This window comes from Physeter macrocephalus, unplaced genomic scaffold (genome assembly GCF_002837175.3).
Source record: "Physeter macrocephalus isolate SW-GA unplaced genomic scaffold, ASM283717v5 random_1632, whole genome shotgun sequence".
Lineage (NCBI taxonomy): Eukaryota > Metazoa > Chordata > Mammalia > Artiodactyla > Physeteridae > Physeter > Physeter macrocephalus.
Window position 1 is genome coordinate 1 of NW_021146495.1, and position 24,211 is coordinate 24,211.

At 49.4% G+C, this 24,211-nt stretch overlaps 2 protein-coding genes across 2 annotated transcripts in view; both read right to left on the minus strand.

Annotated features, from left to right (window-relative positions):
• Window positions 1-561: 561 nt before the first annotated feature.
• On the minus strand, window positions 562-10,061 carry CASQ1 (calsequestrin 1). The gene is made up of 11 exons (XM_007129626.4): window positions 9,474-10,061; window positions 7,584-7,668; window positions 6,723-6,823; window positions 6,394-6,505; window positions 5,968-6,041; window positions 5,490-5,620; window positions 4,307-4,352; window positions 3,839-3,893; window positions 3,504-3,604; window positions 2,645-2,719; window positions 562-1,164 (listed from the first exon to the last, which is right to left on the minus strand). The coding sequence occupies exons 1-11, from the start codon at window positions 9,750-9,752 to the stop codon at window positions 1,027-1,029; spliced, it is 1,197 nt and encodes a 398-aa protein (XP_007129688.1). The 5' UTR covers window positions 9,753-10,061; the 3' UTR covers window positions 562-1,026.
• Window positions 10,062-10,860: 799 nt separating this feature from the next.
• Window positions 10,861-24,211, minus strand: part of LOC114485383 (sodium/potassium-transporting ATPase subunit alpha-4-like) — a gene marked incomplete at its 5' end in the record, with an annotated part of 14,137 nt that continues 786 nt past the window's right edge. Inside the window, 9 exon segments of the mRNA XM_028486707.1 lie at window positions 10,861-13,697; window positions 13,981-14,072; window positions 16,533-16,634; window positions 16,728-16,858; window positions 19,642-19,787; window positions 21,049-21,172; window positions 21,329-21,483; window positions 23,283-23,451; window positions 23,772-23,922. Of these exon segments, the coding sequence (XP_028342508.1) occupies window positions 13,669-13,697; window positions 13,981-14,072; window positions 16,533-16,634; window positions 16,728-16,858; window positions 19,642-19,787; window positions 21,049-21,172; window positions 21,329-21,483; window positions 23,283-23,451; window positions 23,772-23,922 (1,099 nt within the window).

Below are 24,211 nucleotides of genomic sequence, written 5' to 3' on the forward strand. Positions count from 1 at the left end.
CTTCAAGGGGCTCACAGTCTGGTGGGGAAGACAGACATGTAAATGAAGAGTTAGTACTAGAATAGAGGTGGACAGAGAAAGCGCATCGGGAACCCAGAGGAGGGAGCTGCAGGAGGGGCCACCTCTGGGAAGGCCGCACCGAAGAAGTGCTTTTGGGGCTCAGTCTTGCCATTCAAATAAGAGCTGCAAGGGAGGGTGCTATCAAGCAGCACACAATCACTTAATTACATATTGCTTTGTATTTTTCTTCAGTTTTTTAGTGTACTTGTCTTGACTTCCCAGTGAGGCTAATCAGCTTGAGAGCAGGGACAGGCCCAGCACTCTCTGTTCTCCCAAAGCCTGACAGCGGTGCTGGACAAACACCATGTGTTCAGAAAACACATGGTTTTTTGACTTGCAGCAGATAAATAATCCAAGCTTCTCTGGGATAACTGCCTGGAGGGAGGAGCCCCACCCCGCTGCCATCACAGTCCCCTCACAAGGTACCCACACCTTAAATCCCCCATCCTCTGGCTGCCTCCCTCCTGCCATAGGGGTGAGACCTCATCAGCAGACACTTGCTCATGTTGCCCCAGATCCTTTATTGAGGTCTCCCCTTTGACCCAAGTACATTAACAAGAGATTGCTAAGCTATAGCCCCAAACACAGTACCCTCCCATCCCCCTGGCCAGGGATAGGACAGTCAGAAGGATAGAGGACTTGAGAGAGTGGGGGAAGAGTGTGCTCAGGTGGAGGGAGCAGAAGAGAGATGGGGGCCCATAGATATGGCAAGAGGGAAGTCACAAGAAAGCATGTAGGGAGTGATGGAAGAGGAACATGGTGGGACAGGAAACAGAAGTCAGATGAGACAGCTGGTCTGGTGTGTAGGGAAAAGTAGCTCCTTGAATCTCAGCACGCAGCATATAGACCCCAGTGGGCCCCATGGCAGAGAATGACCTAGTGTCCCTGGAGGAGCTCAGGGAAGGACAGGGAAGGAGGAGGAGCAGGAGGAGAGCAGGTGGGGCTAGGAGATGGCTGCCACAGCAACTAGTCATCATCGTCATCGTCATCATCATCATCCTCTGTGTTGATCTCGCCCTCCAGTACATCCTCCAGCCAGTCCTCCAGCTCCTCAGTAGAAGGCAGGTCCTCTTCATCATCCATCTCCATCCATATGCTGTCCGCCTAGGACATGGCACAGACAGGGGATCAGAACTAAGCCCGATTCAGGTCTTTAGACCTGTCCTCCCACTCACTGGACTCTGCCCATCCTCTGTCCCTTCTCTTCATCTGTCAGTGGGCAGGAAAACTGTGCAGGTGGGGGTCTAGGTTGCATTAGTGGCAGTGGAAGTAGAAAGAATTGCTGGATCAGCAAATAGACCTTCTCCCTTCAGTCTTTCTTACAAGCTCTTGCCATGCTGAGCTTCCTAAAACAGACCTCTCTATCATGCCCTAATGCAAAACCACTGGTGGCTCTTCATGGCCTGGAGAATAAAGTCAGCAACTCTTTAGCATTCAAGACTTTCCAATACCTGCTTTTCTAGCACCATCCTCAGAGATCTCTAGACTCTCAAGCCATAAGAAACGACCTGCCTTTTCCCAAATTTGATATTCATTTTCCTACTTTTTAACCTGTTGCACTAACTTTTCCGTTAGTTTGGAAATGATTCATATAATTTTCACTTGTAGAACTCTTCTACACGGTACAATCTCCAGCGTGTTTTAATTTTTTTGTTTAGATTTAATTAATTTTTTATATTTTAAAATTGAGGTATAGTTGATTTACAACAATCTGCACTTTAAACTCTACTCCTTTTAAACCCTCTCTAATTCTCAAGCAGAAGTCACTTTGATTTCTGTGCCTTCCTGGTGTTTTATTTGTATCTCTATTATAGAGTTTATCAGATTTGGCCTGGTAGTTAACAGAATACCTACCTCCTCCGTTAGACTGAGAATTATATGAAAGCAGGCTGTGACTTATTCAATTCAACTCAACAAATATTGTTGAAGCATCTATCTGTGTGTGAATGAGAAGATTTCTGCCCTCAAAAAGCTCAAAGTCTACTGGAAGAGACAGACATGATACATAAATAGCCATATAAAAGTCATGTTCTCGGGGCTTCCCTGGTGGCGCAGTGGTTGCGCGTCCGCCTGCCGATGCAGGAAAACCGGGTTCGCGCCCCGGTCTGGGAGGATCCCACATGCCGCGGAGCGGCATGAAAGCAGGCTGTGACTTATTCAATTCAACTCAACAAATATTGTTGAAGCATCTATCTGTGTGTGAATGAGAAGATTTCTGCCCTCAAAAAGCTCAAAGTCTACTGGAAGAGACAGACATGATACATAAATAGCCATATAAAAGTCATGTTCTCAATGCCAAATGGGCTCTGGGAGTGCCAAGGAGGGAACAATTCCAAATGGGAGATCTGGAAAGATATGGAGGAGAGAAGATTTCAACTGGGCTTTGAAGGACGAGCAGTCAGTTCCAACAGGTAGAGGCAGAGGTGTGTTCAAGGTAGGAATCTCTCCCTCTTTCCAACCATTAGACTGGGCATGTCTAATTCCTCTGGGGAGGGCTCAATTCCTAGTTAGCAGAGCAGAGGAGGACTAGCTATATTGGGAAGGAGAGTTGGGGGTCAACCGGGGATGAGGGAAGGAAACTCACATCAGTAACATTGACGACTCCTATTTGTGGGGCTGACAGGTCGATGTTAAACGTCTTCTCCCAGTATGGAACCAGCTGTGGAGAGACCACATATGGCAACTTAATGGAGGCTAGGAACACCTGAGTCCAGGTGGGTGAGTGTGAGGGTCAGCCAGGGGTAGAGGGAGGGCACTGAACCCACGGTAGATTGGTGGATAGGTCCAGCTATAGTGCCTGAAGGGAATGGGTAGAACTAAGCAGTTAAAGGGTAGATATCCCAAAAGGAAAGTATCAAGAGGGTCAGCTGGGGACATTGATCCCTCCTTTCCGAGGAAAACTTGATAGGAAGCCTTTTTCTGACCCTGGATCTGCTACTGATTGGCCTTGTGACTTTGGGCCATCACTTCTCCCTGGACCTCAGTTTCTATATCTCTAAACTAAGGTAGTTATACTCTGTAATTGCCAGTGGTGCTCACATTTCTGTTTGTTCATCTAGTTCCTCTTTCAATGAAGAGTGTTAGGTGTTGGGGATTCAGCTGGGAACAGAGCCCTGCCCTGAGACATGGAATCTCTGCGCTTTGATTCTGTGATTGTGGACACCCACATGCAGGGTTAATGTGCCCTTCTGCTCCCCCAAACTCCGGATTTCTCTAGAAGGAGCCAGCCCTGGGCACATGAGCTATCTGCTCAGCCTCTGCTCTGGGAATCCTGTGGTTCCCACATTTCCCATCATCCTGTGTCCCCTTTCTCAGGATGCGCTCAGTGCCCCTGAGCATGCGACAGGCTCCTCCCCTAGGAGGTGGGGATAGGAACTCTGAAACAGGCTCCCCCTTGGGATGTGCCCTGCCTCGGATAGCAGTGCCTGAGTGATATCTCTTACCAGGGGGAAGTCATCAGGGTCAATCCAGATGATGCTCAGGTCAGGATTTTCAGTGTTATCTTGGGCCACAGTCTTGAGAATCTCTAAGAACTCATAGCCATCTTGGAGGGAACACAGGTGATAAGTGCATGGTGGGGCACAGAGGAAACAGGAGTCCAGCTCTCTTTTCCCGCCTCCCACAACTCCGCATGTCTAGCCCCAGGCTGCTTGTAAACTGTGCTCTAAAAATACCCGTCTTATGTGTTAAAAGCCTATGCTCTGATAAATACCCCATCTCCCTCTCTCACCAGTGCCCCCGCCCCTGCCCCAAATCCAATCCAGTATTCCTCCCTCACCAGGATCATCTTCCTCTGCAAAGGCCACAATATGGATTCCATCCAGATCGTCCTCCTGTGGGGGGCAGGGAGGGGAGACCTTAGCTATACTCACTGAAGTTAGAGAGCCCAGAATAGGCCCTAGATCTACCTTGGACCTAACTTTTGTGGAAATCCAGCTTCTGGAGCAGGTGTATTCTTGTGGTGGTGACCCTTTTCCAAGTACACTGTCCCTTCCACTCCAGGGTCCCCACACCTCCGCTGGCAAACCCTTCAGCCCCAGAGCTTAGAGCTCCTCCCTTGTCATCGTCATCAAGTTATGTGAGTCCCCCAACTCCTGACATGTTCTTCAGAACAGAAACCCTCCACCTTTGCTGGTGCACTGTCTTTCCTATAAGCAAGACATGAGGAGTAGCAGGGCTGGATGTTTCTAGGACTTGAGTTTTCCCATGCTCCTGCGAGGGCCTGGGCCCCATCCGGGGCACTCACCCAGGTCTCATACATACTCTCAGGCTTCAGTTTCCTCAGGGTTGATCTAGAAGAGAAAGAAAGTCACTACTCAGTGGGCAAGAAGGACACCCTTGTCTCCAGAGGGTCCCCATAGCAGAGGCTGCCACAGGGTCATGCCTAGGGCATAGACAGCTTGCAGCCCTGAACCAAGCCATCTGGCAAAGTCTAAGCTCTGGACACCAGGCCCAGATAATTGCATGGTTAAAGCAGGTAGGAGAGAGGAGGGTGGGCAAGAGGACTGGAAGACAGACTTTCGGGAGAAAGAACGACATCTGGATGTTCATTCATTCATTCACTCATTCATTCAATAACACTGAGTGTTGGAGATGTTCTAAACGCTGTGCTAGGTGCTGTGTAGACAGAGTTGGACAAGGCAAACATATTCCTGCCCTGATGAAGCAGACCATAATCTAGTGGGAGAGAGTGAGAGAAGTAGCGTTTACACTGATGAATGGGTATTTCCAGTTGTGGAGTACTGTGAAGGAAGAGAATTATGTGTGAGCGTAGGGCAGGGCTTCTCAACCTCAGCACTAGTGACATTTGGGGCCAGATAATTCTTCATTGTGGGAGAGCTGTCCTGTGCACTGTAGGATATTTAGCAGCATCCCTGGCCTCTAGTCACTAAATACCAGTAGCTCTCTCTCCAACCAAAAATGTCCCCAGCCATTGCCAAATATCCGCTGGAAGACAAAATCCTCCCCCTACCTCGCCACTCCCTCTACCCCTGTTGAGAACCACTGGTGTAGGTAATGTATGAGAAAGAACACTGGCCAGATCTGGATTAGAATCCAGTTCTGACACTACTCTTGGACTCTTTTTAACTGAGGTTGTTAAAAGGATTAAATATAATAAAGAGAGATAGCACCTCGGAGTTCCTGGCAGACCACAGGCACTCAGCACTGGTCTCAGTCAACATCACAATGAACCGTACACACTTATGGAGCACCTTCTATGTGTGCTCCAGGCTCTGAGCTAAGTACTGGGGTGCAAAATATTGTGCAGAATGGTCAGTATATCAATAAGAACTGATACCAGAAGTGTATTCATGTCTAGGAGAGACCCACCTCCTGGTTGGCTGAGATTCCCCTAGCCCATCTCACAGACATGTGTTCTAGCCTGGGGAGGAGCCTACCCTGCTCAGAGGGTTGCCCCTGCTCCCCACCTCCTGTGCTCCTCCACGAAGTTGACAATCTCCTCTTCGCTGTTGGGCTTGTCCGGGATGGTCACAGGCTCTTCCATGAAGGCCTCGTAGAAATCGATCTCGTTCAGCTTCAGGGTCAGCTTCTTTGCCACCTTTTGGGGGAGGGGAAGGGGGAGTGGGGCAGGGGACACGGGGTCATGGTGAGAAGAAGTATTATGGGGGAGCAGATGTCAGGCAGGGAGTGAGACAACCTGGGCCCTTGTCACTGCCTCTGTGACACTGGACACGTGTCTTAACTTCTCTGGGCTTTGGTTGAAGATGAGAGAGGGGTGGGTTAGATAATTTAAAATCTGTGGGATGGGGGAGGCCCGAGGTGGGGTGGGGTTGGGGAGTACTGGTGTGTAGGGAGGGAGGAGGTCCCCCATTGATCCTGGGAGAGGGGGCTGGAGGGCAGCTGAGGGGAGTGAGGGAGACCCAATGCAGCAGCAGGGAGGAGAACCTTGCTGTCGAAGGTGGCGAAGAAGGGGATGTAAGGATGAAACTCCTCCGCTGCGTCCTCAAAGGCTTTGTAATCTGAGGGGGGAATGCAGAGTCAGTCTCTGGGGGAACCAGGGTCTGCCAGGGAACCATCCCGCCTCTGTCTCTCCCCAAGTCTTCTTCGGCAGGTGGGGTTCATTCTGAGACTCACCCCCTCTAGTCCTCTGAGAGTAGTTACATACAGTGGTGGGGTGGGCGGAAGGGGAATGCCTTGGTGCCTGTCTGTGAAACCCGCAGAGTGCAGGGAGGTCAGAGCAGTCGATGCACCCACCATGGCAAGAGAAGTGAGGAGGTAGGGATACTGAGCCAGTGGGTGAAGTGGGGAGGTAAGAGGACAGGTGAAGTGGGGGACCAGCGGAGGGGACGGTGGAGTCTGAGGGTTACCCACGCTCTGAGTCTTTGCTCTTGAAGTAGCCAATGAGTTTGTTCTCATCTTCAATATTCTCAAATGCCTGCAGCTCTCGTTCACCCTCAATAAATTCCACAGGGTCCTCTAGGACCTGGAAGAGCAAGGACATTGAAGGAAGAGAGTGAGTTTCTGAACTCAGTGGTAGAGGCAAGGAGAGGGATCAGGGAAAAGAAGGCTGGGAAATGGGGAGGAAGGGGCTCTCTGTTGTCTCTCTGTGTGTGTGTGTGTGTGTGTGTGTGTGAGGCTGCAGTTGGTCGGAAGGGAGTGAGGTCTTAAAGCAAGGCCATTAGGTCCAGTGGAGTCCTCACATCAAGCAGAAACTCCACCAGGGTGTCAGCAGAAAACTCGCCATCATACTCAATGACTTCATCTTCCTTGAATACATAAATGCTGTCCTCTTCAGTTAGTCCTAGGGAGTGAGCCAGAGGTGTGCCATGATTGCAACCTTCCCACAGGTCCAAGGGTCCAAATCCAGGGTTGCAGCCCATTCCATAATCCCACTAGACCCCACATCCTTCACCTCCCCTGTCCCCGGCCCTGCTCACCTCCACTGCCTCTCAGCCCCTCCATCCCCGGTGTCTGTGCCCCTGGATTTAGCCTAGGTGGCTAGTCTGGCCCCAGGGGCTCTCCAGGGGGAAGCTGGGGTCCGGTGGGAACGCTAGGGGAGGACGCAGGGAGATATAGGTCCTAGCAAGATGTCTCCCCCCGTTTCTCTGCCTGCCATAACCAGAAACAGATCTTCCTGTTACCTCCTCTGAGGACTCTAGTTGCTGATTTCCCAGTCCAGCCCTTTAACCTTCAGCTATTACTGACCAGATGACTTCATTACTAGCCACCCCTCCCCCATCCACATCCGGAGTCCAGTCTCAGGCCTGTGCTGCCCCCTGGTGGCTGGTGCTGTAATACCCAGCCCGCGGCTCTGGAGGGGGAGGGGTTGGAAGAGGAGTTTGCAGAGGTCTCTCCAGCCCCACCTGTGTTCCCTGATTCCCCCTTTCCTCCAGAACCTAGCCCCGTTTTTTAGGTAGGTATAAAGAAGGCCACCTTCACCTCTTTCTGGGATTTGAGCATGGGTCTCTATAAGGAATAAAGGAGAGACTTGAACCCCCAGCCATAACCCTCCAATCTCACTGGTCACCTTCCCCTCCCTGCTTCTCCCACCCCGCCCTTACCTAGTTTCTTGGCTACAGCCGTGTCCTTCTCAGAGTCCACCATCCCGAAGCCAACACCCTTGTCTTCTAGGACTTGGGCTGCTAACTGAAGGGAGAGTTAGGGTTAAAATCAGCCTCTGGAATTCTTAGTAACCACTATTCCCGATCTCATGCTTTCGAGCTGGGTCATTTGGGATGCAGAGAATATGAGTTAACCTTGACACTGTGCTAGGATGCAGGATATCTCCACTTTCCCTACCACGCCCCCCTCCACCCTTTTGGTCTGTGGTCCAATTTTAATTCCTGAACACCTATTGCTCATTTACAATGTGCTTATTATGTTGAACTTTAAGGCACTGTGCATGTACTTCCAGGTTCCTTAGGGATGCTGAGGGGATGCTGAGGGGTCTAGCTTCAGGATGACTGAGGCTCTTTCCTCCTTCGGAGCTGAGCCCTGTACTCCATACTGATCAAAGACCACGCTCAGTGTGGGGGTGATGTTACACGTCCCTGGGGTTCTTCTGAGTGAGTCCCAATGGGGAGAATTTTGGAGGGCAAGAGGGTAGGGGGCGTGGGGCTCTGTTCATGTTGCTGAGGAGCAGGGAGAGCCGGAGAGCTGAGAGGAGAGGTCACCGTGGCCACCACTGGTCACCCTCAAGGCAGAGAGACTGACAAAGAGATTAGAGATTAAATAGGCCTGGTTTTCCTCAATGGGGTGGGACTTTCCCTTTCACTCTCCACTTCAAGCTGTCCTTAGGCTATGGAGAGTCACACCCTAGGTCCCTGTCCTCATGGGCCTCCCAGCAGGGCTCTCAACCCTGATGCACTCTGCCTTGGGCATGGTTTGCAGCTTTACCCCACCTAACACAGACTCGGGGCGCTTGGATTCTCAGGAGGTTGGGACAGGTGGATGGCCGGGGATGCTGAGCACTCAGGATAAAAATACTCAGCTCATTAATCAGGCGGCAGGTTCCAGCACCCGGCAGGGGCACACAGAAATGAGAGCCTACAGTCCTGGTGTCTTGCCCTGAAATACTCCAAGCTCTGGGCGAGCTGGGACCTCTCCATCCTGCCAAACTAGAGGAGGGGCTGCAGCAGCTTGGACAAGGAGACTCCAACACATCCCGGCTCCTGGAGGGCTGTGTGACCACATTTTCCAGTCATCTCCAAACATGGGCTTTTTTCTCGTAACAATAGGCTGTCTCTCTCCTTTGCACCCGCCCAAGGTCAGCTTGGGGGTGAGGAGAATCTTCCCACAAAGACAAGTTGGGGAAGGCATGGTGAAGCCTCCTCCAAACACAAGAATTTTCCAATCGGGGTGCCCAGCTTGATCCAATAGAGGCAGATGGCAGGGGGAGGGGACTGAGAAGCCAGTGGGAGGCACGGTGAGCTCTAGTAAACCTTTAGCCATTAAATCAATGACATGCAAGTAAAATGTCAATAACATTTAAATTTATACTCAGTTTGGATCTCTTTGGGGCGCAGCCCCTAAAGTGTAGGGAGAGAGGGTACGTTTTGGTTAGGAAAGTAGATTTGGGGGTGTACTTCAGTTCTTCACCTTCCCCTGAAGAACCTCTCTTTTCCTTTTTTGCCCCCCTTCCAGGGTCACCCCAGTCCTAGCCAAACCTAGTACTACCACCCTCCTCTAGCATGGAGGAGAGATTCCCCCTGCAGCACCCCCCTCCCTCCTAAAATTGCCTGACTACGGTGGTACTTTGGGGGTTCCTGAATCTCTGTTTCTCTTCTGGCTAAGGTCATACGCCACTTGGATCCTGTTGGTCCGAGACAGGGTCCTGCTGCCTTGCCCCTCACGCCCAGATCCCACTCTTAAAGATCTACATGGAGTTGCAGGATAGAGGGGTGCAGAGAGGGACTGGGCTGCTCTGCAGGCCTGCAGGCCCCGCCACTCACCTCCAGGATCAGCTCCTCCATCTCAAACTGTCTTTGTGAGGCCTTGTCGTCCTCAGGGGGTTCGTGGTAGAGCAGTGCCAGCACCTCGTACTTCTTGAACACATTCTTGTAGTTCTTTGCGTTGACATTGACCACACGGTCCACACCATCATACTCGGGGAAGTCCAGCCCTTCCTCCCCCTGCACCCCTGACTTGGGTGTCCCTAGCACCAGCAGTAACAGCAGTGCCAGCCGCAGGCCGGGCACAGCTCTGGCCCCCATCCTGTCTGCAGCACTCATGGAGGTAGTGGGATCTGGGTCGGCTCTCCTGGTCCAGAAGAGGTTAGCTGGGGTAGGGAGGCGCCCCTGGGTCCCAAATCCTGAGTTAGGGGCTCACGGTGGGGGTGGGGTGGGGAATGGCCCAGAGCAGTGGACAGAGGACACTGCTAGGTCCTGGAGAAACTGCCGACAGAGCCAAGAGAAAAAGGGTCAGGAGGAGGAATAGGAGCAGGGGGCGGGGAGGGAACCGGAGCTGCCCTTGAGGTTGGCACCCCTTGGCCCCCACCTGGTCCTGTCTAAATATGTCTCCAGGATTGGCAGGAGAGATGGATAACCTTCTGAGGCCAGGACGGCCCCGTGAGGGCCGGGATCCTCCTACCTCCAACACCTCTCACCCAGGCTCCCAGAGCCTCCTCCCCTCCCCCTCGCCCCCACTGTCCAGGGCTCCTCAGCCCCTGTCCCCACACCGGCCTAGGAGCTCATCGCCATATTAAGAAAGGAAAAAGCTGGAGCTAAAAATAAGACCAGATGAGTCGGAGGTAAATGAAGCTGGGGCTGGGGGAGGGGAGGCTTGAGGGTAATTAGGGAGAGTTGAGCGAGGGCAAGGGTACTCAGAGAGAGGGAAACGGGGCTGCAGAGGAGGAGGTATTCTGGGTCAGAGGTTAAATTTGTAGTCCATTTGTAAAAAGGGGGGCAAATGTGGTATTGCCTCTAAGTCCTAAAACCTGGGACTCTCCTCTAGGTCAAGTCTGTTTCTTTGATCCTGTGCAATCCAGGCTGCAGGAAAGAGACCCCCTGCACTTCCCTTTAAAGAACTAAGACCAAGGATGAGGTCATTCTCTGAATAAAAATGGAGCCGAGTCCAGGACTGGTGCCCTGGCTCAGCTCCAGCCAGTTTCCTTTGCTTCACTCAACACTCCTAACTGGAGTATGCAGAGGAAGGACGGGGCGTGGGGCGTGAAGTGCTGGCCCACATCCATCCTTGGAGATGCGGATCTGGGGCTCCTCTGCCCACAGACCCGAGGGCTGCCGCCTCCTGCTTGTACTCTCTACTCTGATCCTACGGGACTGGTTTTCTAGGGCACAGTGGGAAGGAGGATTCCCCTGGCTGAATGATTCCAAGGTGAGCGAATTGTGACTATTCATTCCTACGTCTTTGACAAGACAAAAAGGATCAGGTATCAACGGTAGGAGAAAAAATTAACACTGGGAAACATGAAGAGGTGGAGCCCTGTGCCCCGAACCAAGGATGCTGCTTAATTCTGTGCACTGGGAGCCAAAGCAGAGCTGGTGTGGAGGGGCTCTAACTTCCTGGATCCCAGCCTGGGGGTGAGGGCGGAGTGGATGGGCTCAGCTCTGGGTACCTTCAAGGACCCTCTTCACGGCCCTCCAGGGCTCATGCACAGGTAAGCTGAGGCACGGGGGAGACCAGAGAGAGGCTAGATCAAAGTCAGAAGCCCCCATGCCCACCCTGAGGTGTCTCCGATGTTGGAGGCACAGAGGGTGTTTTGCACCATGAAGTTATGTTAGAGGAATGACCTTTCCGCACTCCCACAGGGCAGACCTTACACGGCTAAGCAAGGAAGGCCAGGGAAAATCTCAAGAACGTGGCAGGAGTGGGTCCAAGAGAGACAGCTGTCATGGGCGCAGGAGAGGCCAGAGGTAGCTAGGCAGGGCATGCCGGAGCTGGAGAGACCTCAGAACCCATCTCAAGAGAGCGACCAACGTGCCCACAGCCCCATGACCAGAGCAAAGACAGCAGGAGAGACAGGTGGAGCCTCCCGGACGTACATGACCTAGATGACGTCCAGCCCCAACTTCTTCTGCTGTGCTCTGGAGGAGGGGGACACTGGGACAGAGACATTGGGACCTTAGACCCGTTCCATCCTGAATCTGACCTTTCGTACCCCCAGGGTGTGAGATGGGACGAAATGGTGAGCCAGGCCTGCTCCATTCCCTCTCCTCTTCTGCAGCTACCAGGCTGTTTCATCCCATCCTGCTCCCTCTCCTTGGCCCTGGCTCTCCAGAGCCACCCGGATCCTTTCCAGCAGCTGCACCCCTCCCCTCCTCCCTGTCCTCCTCTCCCATACTTTGCTCTATACCTTCTATTCAAATTCTTCCCTCTAGGCCCCTGCCTTCAGGCTCAACCACCGATATCAAATGACCCTAAGTTGGGGCCTCTGTATTTTTAACCCACCAGACACCCAAAGCTCCTGCTACTGAAACTTGAGGAGCTGGCCCCTCCATGCTCCCCCTCCCCACCTCACACACACACACCCTGGCCCCTCCGTCTTCCAGGGTCTGGTTCAGCCCTGTCAGCATCGGGGAAGGACCCCAGACTGATACAGCCCTGTCCCTAGGAGACCTCGTGTTGGAGGAGGGAGGGGAGCAGGTGGGAGAGAGATCTCTGATGAGGGCCCGATGTAGGGGGAGTGGCTGGTGTACCTTACGACAGCCTTCCCTTTGCTAGTCCATGGCCTCTCATCCTCCAGACTCGTCCACGGCCCTTCCTCTGTCACCATCTTATGTTTTTTCTTTTGCATTTGGATATTTTTGGCCCAGCCTTCATCGTAAGACTAGCCTGAAAAGTGGTTGAGGGCACAAGTTCTGCAATCAGACAGACCTTGGTTTCCCCATCTATAAAACCGGGCGGGGTGGTAAGAATGTATTTGTTGTATGGATTAATGGATGGTGTGAGTAAGGCCTTTGTCTACCGCCAGACAGAATGTGCAGTCACTTAACACATGTGCTTTGTTTTTGGTGCCAGTCTACGATTTCCACCAGCTTTTCTCAGCATTTCTCTCTCTCTGTATGCTGTTCGGCACAGCCAACCCTCTCCTCTAAAAGAAGCCTGAGAGTGAACCGATCCACAGGGAAAAGTGGACCAGCTCACAGAGCAAAAGCCAGCGAGTGGGTGAAGAGGAAGGAAGAGCTGCCGCCAAGGGTGGGCAGGAGAGAAAGTCTCCCGGGGACTCCTCACGTGCCTGAGACGCAGCAAGTGCCGGGCCCAGGCTCAGAGGCCAGGCTTTGGGGAACATCCATCACCTGTATGGAGCTGGGGCATGAGGGGGCGGGTGCTTTGCCTAGAGTAAAGTCTACAGGGATCCATTCAGCGTTGTTCCAGCCTCTATTTCAAGGTTACGCCAGAGAAAACAGCTGAGGGCTGGGATGGGGTCGAGATGCCCTAATGACTGGGGCTACGGGAACATCAATCCCTTCCTCAGAGGCGGGGCAGCGGCCCCACATTCACCACTCACCACGTGGCCCCTTCCAAGTCATTTAACCTCTCTGGACCTCATGTTCTTCATGATGAAATAAGGTCTAGCACGAAAAGTCTATGAGTCTGTAAGTTGATCTGAGGGACTGAGTGGGCGCTGTGGCCCCTCTGTAAGGTGTGGCTCCCCTGCTCCTCTCTCACCTCCTCTGTTTCTCTGATCCCAGGACTTGTCCTGTCCTTGCTCTCTGTCGGGTTGGAGAGTGACTTTGAGGGGGTAGCCCTCAAGGGGCAAGGATGCTTGATTCTGATCCCTTCCCAGCCTCGACTCTGGTCCCTGAAAGACTTCCCCTGTCTGGCTCCCATGAAGATCTAGGGAGAGAGCGTCACAGTAATCCCCATTCTCCAAAAATCAGATGCGACACATCCAGGAGCTAAGGGTTGTTGCAAACATTTACTCTCTTGACTGGCTACTGAGCCCCCTGCTGGGCTCCAGTCAGATGCAGGCTGGGCTCCCGTCAACCCAGCTCATCTCCTATCCATGGTGCCCTCAACCCAGCCCTAGGATCACCTGTCTCTCTCATCCAAGGTTCTTCCTCCTGGCATCTCCCTGCCCCAACTAAGGTGCACTCTCAGATGTTTTCCCAAACTCATTACCCCAACCCTCCCCGACCTGGCGCTCAGGACACCCTGATGTCATGTGAAGATCTTCCTCTGTTGAGTTTAGTAGTAGGTCTCTTTCTCCAGCCAGCCTGTGGAAGAGAAGAGACCAGAGTGAACTGGGGAAGGCCTCAAGGGGAGAAAAACAGAAGGGTGAGCCAGGACAAGGTGGGAGGCTTGAGGGTGGAAGGCAGGGCCCTGAGGATTGGAAGGGGCAGCGTGCTGGGGTCAAGGACTAGAGGGCAGGGTCCAGGCACAGCACAGGCTGGGCAGTGAGCTGGGGAGAAGGGCAGTGGGCCTGGAGGAGCCAGGGGGAGTTGGGGAGCTGGTCAGGAGGCTGGCAAACTCTCAGGCCAGGGTGCAAGGGAGCCTCACCGCCAGGATGACGACGGATGATGAGTTTTCTAATTTCGTCATAGACAAAGATGAGGACGCTGTAGGGAGTGGCACAGAGCCACCAGGCTATCCTGAAGAGAGCAAAAGCTGGTCAGCGGGAGAGGAGATAGAAGGGCCAGTGAAAGGCAGGTGCAGAGAACGGCGCCCGGGAATCGAGTGTTTCGTTTGTTGTGTGGGAGGTTGACCCCTACCTTTGAGGAGGTCAGAGCCTGGGGAGTGAGGGCGGAGGGGCCCAAGACAGGAGGATAAAAAGCCAGTGAGAACAGAAAGGATAAATGCCGTATTAGAGGTACATGCGGTGTTCACAGAGATTGTCTACCAGCTTTTGTGGAGTCGCTGAGGGAGACTTCCTTTGCTTTCTGGGTTCTCTAGACCTTGCACCCACAAACTCCAAGCAGGATGGGTCTGAGACTAGATGTGGGGTATATCTTGCCAGGGAATATATACACTCTTCCATATTGCAAAGATGGGGAAATCTTTTTCTTCCTGAATCTCTTCTATAGACCAGGAAGATGGACTCTGGGGAGGGGTTGAATCAGGACCACATTTGTCCCTTGGATGATAGAGAGATGGCTTAGAGCAGCATTGTCCGATAGAAATATACTGTGAGCCACATGTGATAGTTAATATTTTCTAGTAGCCACATGAAAATAAGTAAAAAGAAACAAGTGCAATTAATTTTAATATTTTATTTAACCCCAAATATCCAAAATATTATTGCTTCAACATGTAATCAATATAAACATAATTAATGAGTTATTTTACATTCTTCTTTTTATCCTGAGTCCTCGAAATCCAGTGAGCATTTTACACTGACAGTGTATCTCAAGTCAGACACTAAATTTTCAGTGGTTAAAGGAAAATGTAGTCTAACCAAAACAATAAAGTTGTATTTAATTGAAAAATATTTGACACTGGTTTAGTTTTTGACATTCAGTTAACTAAAATTATAAATTCAGTTTCTCAGTCTCACTAGCCATATTTCAAGAGCTCAATAGTTGCATAAGGATGGTGGCTACCATACTGGACAGGGCAGGCCTAGGCTATGGTTCATTACACACACACACACACACACACACCCCTCAACCAATATAAACAGTTATAGACATACAGTCATGCATTCATTCAACAACAATTATCATGTCTACTCTGTGTATGTGCTAGGTCCTGGGGAAATAAAAATGATGACATGATGGTCTTTGATCTCAAGAAGCTCAAGCAATCTGGGAGAAGAGGTTAGATAAACACAAAATAAGTAATCACAGTATTAGGTGATGAGTTTTATGGTCAACGTATGTACAAGAGTGTTTGGGAGGGCTTCCCTGGTGGCGCAGCGGTTGAGAGTCTGCCTGCCGATGCAGGGGATACAGGTTCGTGCCCCGGTCCGGGAAGATCCCACATGCCGCGGAGCGGCTGGGCCCGTGAGCCATGGCCGCTGAGCCAGCGCGTCCGGAGCCTGTGCTCCGCAATGGGAGCGGCCACAGCAGTGAGAGGTCCGCGTACTGGAAAAAAAAAAAAAAAAAAAGAGTGTTTGGGAGCACAGTTAATGCTCAACCACGTTTTCTATCATTTATATGTTGATATTAATAGCAGCAACAACAAAGTGCCCACCGGGACCCAAATTCCATGCTTCATGTATTATATGCATTTCTACCTGTAATTATCAGAACAATCTGCCAGGTGTGTGTTATCGAGACTTTGCAGGTGAAGCTGAGGCTCAGAGAGGTTACCAGCTTGTCCAAGGTCATAGAATAATATACAGTACAGCCAAAATTCAAACCTGGAATTGTCAGTATCTAAGGGCAGTGCCAATGTCTTTTTTTTTTTTTTTGCCAATGTCTTTTATTAAACATTAATTGAGCAGCTACAGAATACAAAGCATTGTGTAAAACACTGCAAGGGACAGAAGGGTGAGCAAAGTGTGTAAACACATAGAAAATCAGTTGGAAGACTACACACCAAATTATTAATAGAGGTTACCAATGCAGGGTGGGGGAGGAGTGGGAATGAAATGGGAGTTTTACTTTTTTCTTTATAAAAATGTTAAATGGAAAAGTTTCACAAAGCATATACTAATGTAAAAAACAAAGAAACAAAAAGTTGGGACTTGAACCAAACAAGGTACCAGACAATAAGAATTTCAGTATGCCCACTCACCTATATGCACATTGAAACGGATTTGCAGAAGTACAGCAGAGTTAGCCATGCATAGATTAGGCTGTTTTATGATTTCACCAGCTCCAAGCAATGTGTAGCCTGGGACAGCTATACCACACATTATCACAGAAAAAGTACCACTCTGTTAAGCACTGGCAAATCTGCTAAGTTTGCATGTCTAGTGGTTTGCGATCACTTGGTACAGTCCCTAATTCCTCCCCGGATAAGATGCGCTTGTGGGAGCACAGGCAGTTCTCTCTACATCACTGAGTGGAGCCTGCTCCCCTCTTGACTTCCCCGCTCAAGCACGCCTCCTCCCATGTGCTCTCCCTGTGCCCAGAGACGCCCCGCCTTGCACCCCTCCCCTTACTCACTTGAGTGGGTACATTCGCAGGGCCACGTCCATGCCTGGAGTGTAGGACAGAAAAGCAGCCAGGAACGTCTCCTCCAGGATCCCAAATATTAGGATCTTGTTTCTGAGAGGAAATGTTTAAGGGTATGTTGGAGGTCGGGGGGGAGAGTTAGGGGTGCAGTTTGGGACAGTGTTGGGGCCAGTGGGCAGTGCTCACGTCATGCCCTGCTGGAAGACAGAGTTTCTGCGGGTCTTGCAGATGATGAGGTCAGCCCACTGCACAACCACGATGCTGACAAAGAAGGCCGTTTGGCATGTGAACTCCAACACCTTGCGCTGCTCATAGGTCTGGGGGAGGGCTGGCAGAGGGGAGCCGTCAGTGTCAGGAGGGATTCAAATATGCCTCAAAGGCTTCTTTCTTCTCCTGCCTCCCCGGGCCCCAAGGCTGAGATAGGTCCCCTATTTAGATTCCTGCAGCCCTTCACATGTATCTCTGTCTTAGCACTTCCCATGTTGTAATTGTGAGTTGTTTATATGTTTGCCTTCCCTGACTGAGAGCCCCTCAAGGGCAAGCACCTTGTCTTACTTATCTGTGTCTCCTCTCCCCATGCTTCGTTCAGTGAGTGGCAGGTACTATGGCTCAATAAATATTTACTAAGAAGAAGGGTGGTGTAAGAGAAGAAGGTGGACTTCAAGAGGAAAACAGGGTCAGAGGAAATAGGTAAGAAAGATGGGGCCGGAGGGGAATCTGCATGCAGAGGGGAAAGGGGTACCCGAAGAGTGGTAACAGATGGGAGGCATTCACTCATCCATTTGTTCATTCTTTCATTCACATTTTACACAGAAGGAACTTAGAGTCCAGTGGGGAAGATAAATATGCTATGTCAGCACAGTAGGTAGGTTACAAGAGGGAGATCACAGAGGGCTATGGAAACACAGGAGAGGAGCATCTAAATTAGACTGGAGAGAAAGCCCATTAAAAAAATAATAAAACAGCATGTTTATAAATAACTTATAGATCGAATAAAGAATTTGAAAATATGTAGGACTAAACAATAATGAGATACTACAGATAGAACCTCATGGGATGTGGTCAATGTACTTGGAGGGAAATATAGAGCCCTAAACAATTAGAAAACAAAGGCTGGAAATCGATGAGCCAAGCATTGAATTTAGAATGAGACCTGTCAGCACATTTCTGTGCATCAGATCATACCACCACTGTCCCCTGCAGCCAGCTACCAAAACTGAGCCACTCCCATCATCACTTGAAAATTGTAGCTCCTGACTCACCATCACTCTAACTGCTTTGTCCTCGGTTTTGGAGATTTAAATATACATGTTGATGATCCTTCCCGTACCATGGTCTCACAGTCTTGATCTTCTCCTCCAACTGTATCCTCTACTCCCCACCCAGCTGCTTACTTCCATGGTTAAACTCCAGACATTGTCTTTTCCAATAGCCACAATTTTTCTGTGATTTTAATTTCAAGCACCTCTTTTCTCTCTGATCACTGTCTTTATCTTTCCATCTCACCTACTCTAGTATCCCAATTCGAACACTTCTTGGACTTGGACTTAAAATCCATGGACCCAATATGTTATATATTTGGCTATTATCTTTCTCCCCTCCCACTCTGTGCCCCTGACTAGAATATAAGCTCCATGAGAGCAGTAGCTTGGCCATTTTTGTTCACCACTATATTCCAGGGACAAAACAGTACCTGGTGCATAGAAGATGCTCAACAAATACTTGCTGAATGAATGAATGAAAGAATGGTGATCAATGGAATTATTGCTAGAGGTATTTAGAAGATAAGGAGCTATCTAGCAGTATGTAGGGTACTCCCTGGGTGGGCAGCTCTATACTCGATTATCTGAAGATTACTGCAGTGGAAGAGGCAGAGACCTTGCCTTTATGGCATTTATTCTGCAGGGCAATTGTTCTCAACCCGTTTTGCAATATCTCAAGATGTTGCTGATGTAATTTGATGTTAATTCAAATTAATTATCTTTAATTTATTGTAAATAAACATGTGTCAAGCTTCATCTTGGTAGCAGAGAGATGGTGTCAAGATATAAAACTAACAAGGGGCTTGATCTGAGGACTGAGGAGATATTGACAAGGTACATAGCAATGAGGACTCTGGGCATCTTTGGACCCTGGAGCAGTGTTGGTAGCTGGGAACATTGACATCTGTTGGTCTCATGAGGCTCAGAAAGTGGAAGCCTACTGTGTACGAGGGGCAATGTTCCAACAGGCCCGATTTTAACATACTTTTGAGAGACCTGCAGTTAGCTTGGTTTGGAGACATCATGGTGAAGTGGGAAAGTGCCGGGCAGGAATCAGTCCAGATTTCTAGTCCAACCGTAATAGGGATTCATTGTGGGACTTTAAGCAAGTCACTAAATCTTTCCAGTAGACCATAATGTCCTCTATAGACTGTGTGAACTCTATGGTCCAATGATTCTAGCAAAAATTGGCGTCACATCTCCCACTCTCTTAGAAATTGGGATGGGAGTGTTCACAGATGCAAACAAGCATACTCACTAAAATTCTTAAGCAAATATTGTTGGTTGGAGGGCTTCGGTTTGGACCTTATTCATCTTGGGTGTTAGGAATGACTAATACAGAGACGCATCCTCTAAGTTTAAAAAGTTTAGAAGAACAAGGAAGAGATATACAAAGAAAACACATTTTCAGATTTAAAAATCATACTCTTTGACTACCCTTGGAAAAGGAGCATAACAGGAGAAAGTGGACCCAGCACTCATTTCTAGGACAATGATGATTAGAACCTGGAAAACCAGAAATCAGCCCCAAAAAGTTGATTGACAAGGTAGACTTCCAGGTCCAAGGAAACCAAAAAGACCCAGGAAGATAAGGACAGACAACAGACAGTAGGAATTAAAGGAAATGAAGTCATTGTAAGCAAAGAGAAGAATATTTGCTGATGCGATTGGAGATTGAGGACAAATGTTAGAAAGCTCCTGTAGGACTGGAGATGAGGATCATCTCTGTCTGCCTGGTGCCTCCATTCTCCTACTCTGCAAAAACTTACTAAACTCACTCTTCCTCATTACTTCTTCACTCTTACTGGTCACAATCTACTACCCTACCTTTTACTCACCCACTGTTGTCCATAGCTGTCCTCCAGGTCATTGAGGTATCAGTTTTCCCAGCTGATGTGGATGCCCAGCAGATCAGTAGGTTTAAAACCATTCTCAGCCAAGATCACAAAGTAGGTGAAGAATCCTGCCAGAGCCTGGATCATCCCTGTGAGTGACAGAGTCACAGGTCAGGGGAACCTGATTCAGAGAAGGATCTCAAAAGGCAGATCATGGAAGGGGTGCTGCCTGGGGCTTGCTTCTAGCAGGGTTGATGTGTATCTGAGCTGTATTGCTGAAGATTCATGCCATTAATGATCTGATCCCACCATCTCTGTAGGACTTGCCTCCAAACTCTGACATTTCTTTCTAAGCTGTAATCTAGAGTCATCTTTATATCATATAAGCTTAAAACTGGAAAGGACCTTAGAGGGGATTTATTCCCTCTCCCCACTGAGTGAGTGCTGAACTCCTCCCTGTCCATTCTCTCTGACACGAGGACACTCATCAAGTCCTCTCATCCCCTCGCATCTCTCCCATCTGCCCCTTGCCTCTCCCTTGGTCAAAACTTCCACCCCCTCATGCCTGGACCATGGCTATGGCTGACGTTAATGTTTGCCTACTGACCACAGATCTGTGCACTGTGTAGGTACTGGTGGATATTGATTCTTACAACAATTTTGAACTATCATTTACATTTCATAGGTGGGAAAACTGAAGCACGAAAAAGACTCAGTCATTGTCCAGGGTCACACAGGTCGTGAAATTGGGATTCAATCACAGGGATGGCTCCTAAATCTGTGCTTTTTTTCTATGTGTTTCCATCTCTAGATATTAGGATTGTCTCCTCTGTCCCCATCTCTTTCCTGTACCCCTATCGCGTATCTAGAAACTCAAGAACAAAGACCTCTATTGGCTCTCAAATGTCTTTCAAGGCTGGTCCCGCTATAAATGCTACCTGTGTCCACAGCCTCATTTTCCACTACTTCTTTATCAGAAATAAGCGCTCCAACTGGTTTATTCACTCTTCAACAATCAGGTGTCCTCTGGTCCCCCACACCGGACCATCCATTTACTAGTCTAAGCCTTATCTTCCAGCACCAAGTTTAAGTCCTGTTTCCTCCATAAGGCCTCTCCAACTGTCCTCAAGATTGGTGAGTCCTCTTGCTTTGTACTCCTGCAGTATGTCCTATCTATACTCATTTGGCACTTGGAGAACAACTTGCCATCATTTTATGTACTTTTGCTCCTTTTTGACTAGACTCTTAAGTCAAGGGCAGATCAGAGATCAATGTTTTTTTGTGTCCCAGGGCCTCGCACAGTTTGTTGTTAAGAAAATATCTCCCTGACTTCCAAACCAAGATTGGTGCCGTGGCCACGCCGGTGCAGCCGCTCCCCGCTCACTTCACCCCTCATTCCTCTGGCCGCACCAATCTGTCCGTAGGCCATGCCAGTGAGACGGTCATTCACCAGCTTATCAGTCTTTGGATTCCGTGGAACCCTCTTCATGATGTCACTTTCAGCTGACTCATAAGCCAAGGAGATAGCAGGGACCTGGAGGATGGAGGGTGGAAGTAACAGGGAACACACAGTTCAGAAGGAAACTCAGAAGTAACTCGAGCTCTGCCCCTCTCCCTGGACACAGATATTTCCTACTCCTCAGTCTGTTTCACAGGAGTTCCACAAGCTGGATCCCAGCTTTGTCCTCACCATGTCAGTGCCCAGGTCAATGCAGAGGATGGTTATGGTGCCCAGAGGCAGGGGGATACCGAGGATGATGAACAGCAGGAAGAGGGTGATCTCGGGGATGTTGCTGGTCAGGGTGTAGGCAATGGATTTCTTCAGGTTGTCAAAGATCAGGTGGCCTGGGAAGGATGGTCAACCTTCTGTGAGAAGCACAGAGAGTTCACACCTCCCACAAACCAACTCCTGGACAGAGAGACCACTACAAAGCAGTGTCACAGTCCATGAAATGGTCCGAAGGTCTTAGGCCTTGGCAGCCCCAGTTTTGTTTCTAAATTGTGTGACTATTAATTAGAGCCGTGATTTATTAACGTGCCATATCTGTATACTCTTTGTTCTTGGGTTCAACGTGGCTACTATCATCTGATCTCTGAAAATTAAACAGGGTGGGGCCTGTTAATACTTAGAGATGTGTGAGAATGCCAACATAAAAGCCATTAGAAGATTAAGGCTGATTCACAGTAACATGGATGGACCTAGAGGTTATCATACTAAGTGAAGTAAGTCAGACAGAGAAAGACAAATATCATATAATATTGCTTATACGTGGATGACACAAATAAACTTATTTACAAAACAGAAACAGACTCACAGACATAGAAAACAAATTTAGGGTTACCAAAGGGGAAAAGGGGGAGGCAGGGAAGAGATAAATTAGGAGTTTGGGATTAGCAGATACAAACTACTGTATGTGAAATAGATAAACAACAAGGTCCTACTCTACAGCAGAGAAAACTATATTCAATATCTTGTAATATACTATAATGTGAAAAGAATATGAAAAAGAATATATATGTATATATATGTGTATGCATATATATGTATCTATCTATCTGTATCTGAATCACTTTGTTATACACCAGAAACCAACACAACATTGTAAATCAATTATACTTCAATTTAAATAAAAGTCTGAAGTGGAAAGAGCCTGGGCTTGTGTTCCAAGTCCATTTTCTGCCATAACTAGCTTGTGATCTTGGGGACCCCTCACCTTCATTCCTCCTGCCTTGCAAGATGGCTTGAGTCCTTCCCTGACAACCTTTTCTAGTATTGTCATCCCTCCCTCCACTCCCTGCTTTACTTATTTTTTTCCATTGCACTTGTCTTCTTTCATTATACTGTTCAGTTTACTTTATTGCCTGTCTGTCTCCACTGGAAATTAAGTTACACAAGGACAGGGATGTGTGTTTTTATTCCCAATTATAGTATCCCCAGCATCAAGAATAGTACCTGGTACATAGTTGATACTCAGAAAGTTTACTGAATTGAGTGGATATAAAATACTGAGGATCATACAAGGTCTAAATAAAATGTTAACTATTACTATTATGTGGATTGTCATAGATTTTAATAACATAGCTCCAGGCAGAAATCAGAAATCAGGGAGCCTGGGAAGCAGAATTCTGGGGTTCTCCTGTACACCAATGGGTATTGCCTCTGGGAAGGAGGGGGCTTAATTTAGCTCATGCAGTCAATTCATAGATCAGGCTCCAGCTGATCTTGATATGTCAACATCGTTCAGACAACAGGTTGCTAGAAAGTCCTCCTGAGGTTGTGGAGTACAGAGTAGTCTCACGGTATAGCTACACCCTGAAACTTACTGTAGACCCCGTTGAATCCCCATGAGAGAAGAAAAACAATGCTATGCTGCACTAGAGCCCCACTCTCCCTAGAAAATCTGGACTTTCCTCCAATCTCATAAGGGCTCCAGATAGTGATGTTCTAAGTACCAGCTCAATCTAATTTGCAAAATTTTGACTTACAGTGATTTCTCCCAGTCTGTACAGGAGGTTGGAGGATGGGCAAAGGCAATGAGAAAAATGTATACCAACTCTCACCTGAGTCCGAGCAGGTGAGAGTTGGTACCTACCAACCTGGGCACCTGCTTCCTCACCCTACCCTGGGCACCCTGCTTCCTCACCCTCCTCCATTCCTGTGACGATGGAGGCAAAGTTGTCGTCCAGCAGGATCATGTCGGCTGCCTGCTTAGACACGTCAGAGCCAGCGATGCCCATGGCAATGCCGATGTCCGCCTTCTTCAGCACGGGGGAGTCGTTCACCCCGTCCCTTGTCACCGCCATGATGGTTCCCTGGGTGAAGCACAGAGGGAGTGAAATAATTATTGGGTCAGAGTCAGGACCCATCCCCAAAGGTCAGTTTGATTCCATCATCCCTTGTCTCTTGATGTAATCGTGCTTGGTTTCGGCCTCTTGGCCTTCTTTCTTCTGCATCTCCTGAGATAGCAAAACTCACAGGGAGCCCCCAAATGGATGCCTGTCTCAGGGGTTCACGATGGGATGCTCTCTGGAGCCTCCTCTAGCCCAGCACACACATTCCTATGCTTGGTTTGGGGCTGGGCTGTGCCACGTGATTCCCTCCAGATTCTCCAAGCCTCCTTGGTCTCCCTTACCAGCCTCTGACATCCCTCTACAATGATGAGCTTCTGCTGGGGGGAGGTCCGAGCAAACACGATCTCAGTGTGGGTTTGGAGGATCTCACCAAGCTGCTCTGAGTTCATATTTTTTAGTTCTGAGCCGTGCACCACAATGGCTTTGACATCCCTGAGGGAGAGGAATTTCAAAAGGCTAGTTCAGAGTGTTGAGAATTCACCAGGTGTCCTGGTGCCCTCTAAGCCATCTTTTTTTTTTTTTTTTTTTTTTTGCGTTATGCTGGCCTCTCACTGCTGTGGCCTCTCCCGTTGTGGAGCACAGGTTCCGGACGCGCAGGCTCAGCGGCCATGGCTCACGGGCCCAGCCCCTCTGCGGCATGTGGGATCCTCCCGGACTGGGGCACAAACCCATGCCCCCTGCATCGGCAGGCAGACTCTCAACCACTGCGCCACCAGGGAAG

Bases quoted from the DNA above. Each gene is read 5' to 3' on its own strand.
- CASQ1 (XM_007129626.4), bottom strand. From the start codon at position 9,752: ATGAGTGCTGCAGACAGGATGGGGGCCAGAGCTGTGCCCGGCCTGCGG. The intron at 6,042-6,393 runs GTGGGTAACCCT...TTCCCCCCTCAG, and splicing joins CAAGAGCAAAGACTCAGAGC to ATTACAAAGCCTTTGAGGAC. The intron at 2,720-3,503 runs GTAAGAGATATC...GTCTCTCCACAG, and splicing joins ACCCTGATGACTTCCCCCTG to CTGGTTCCATACTGGGAGAA.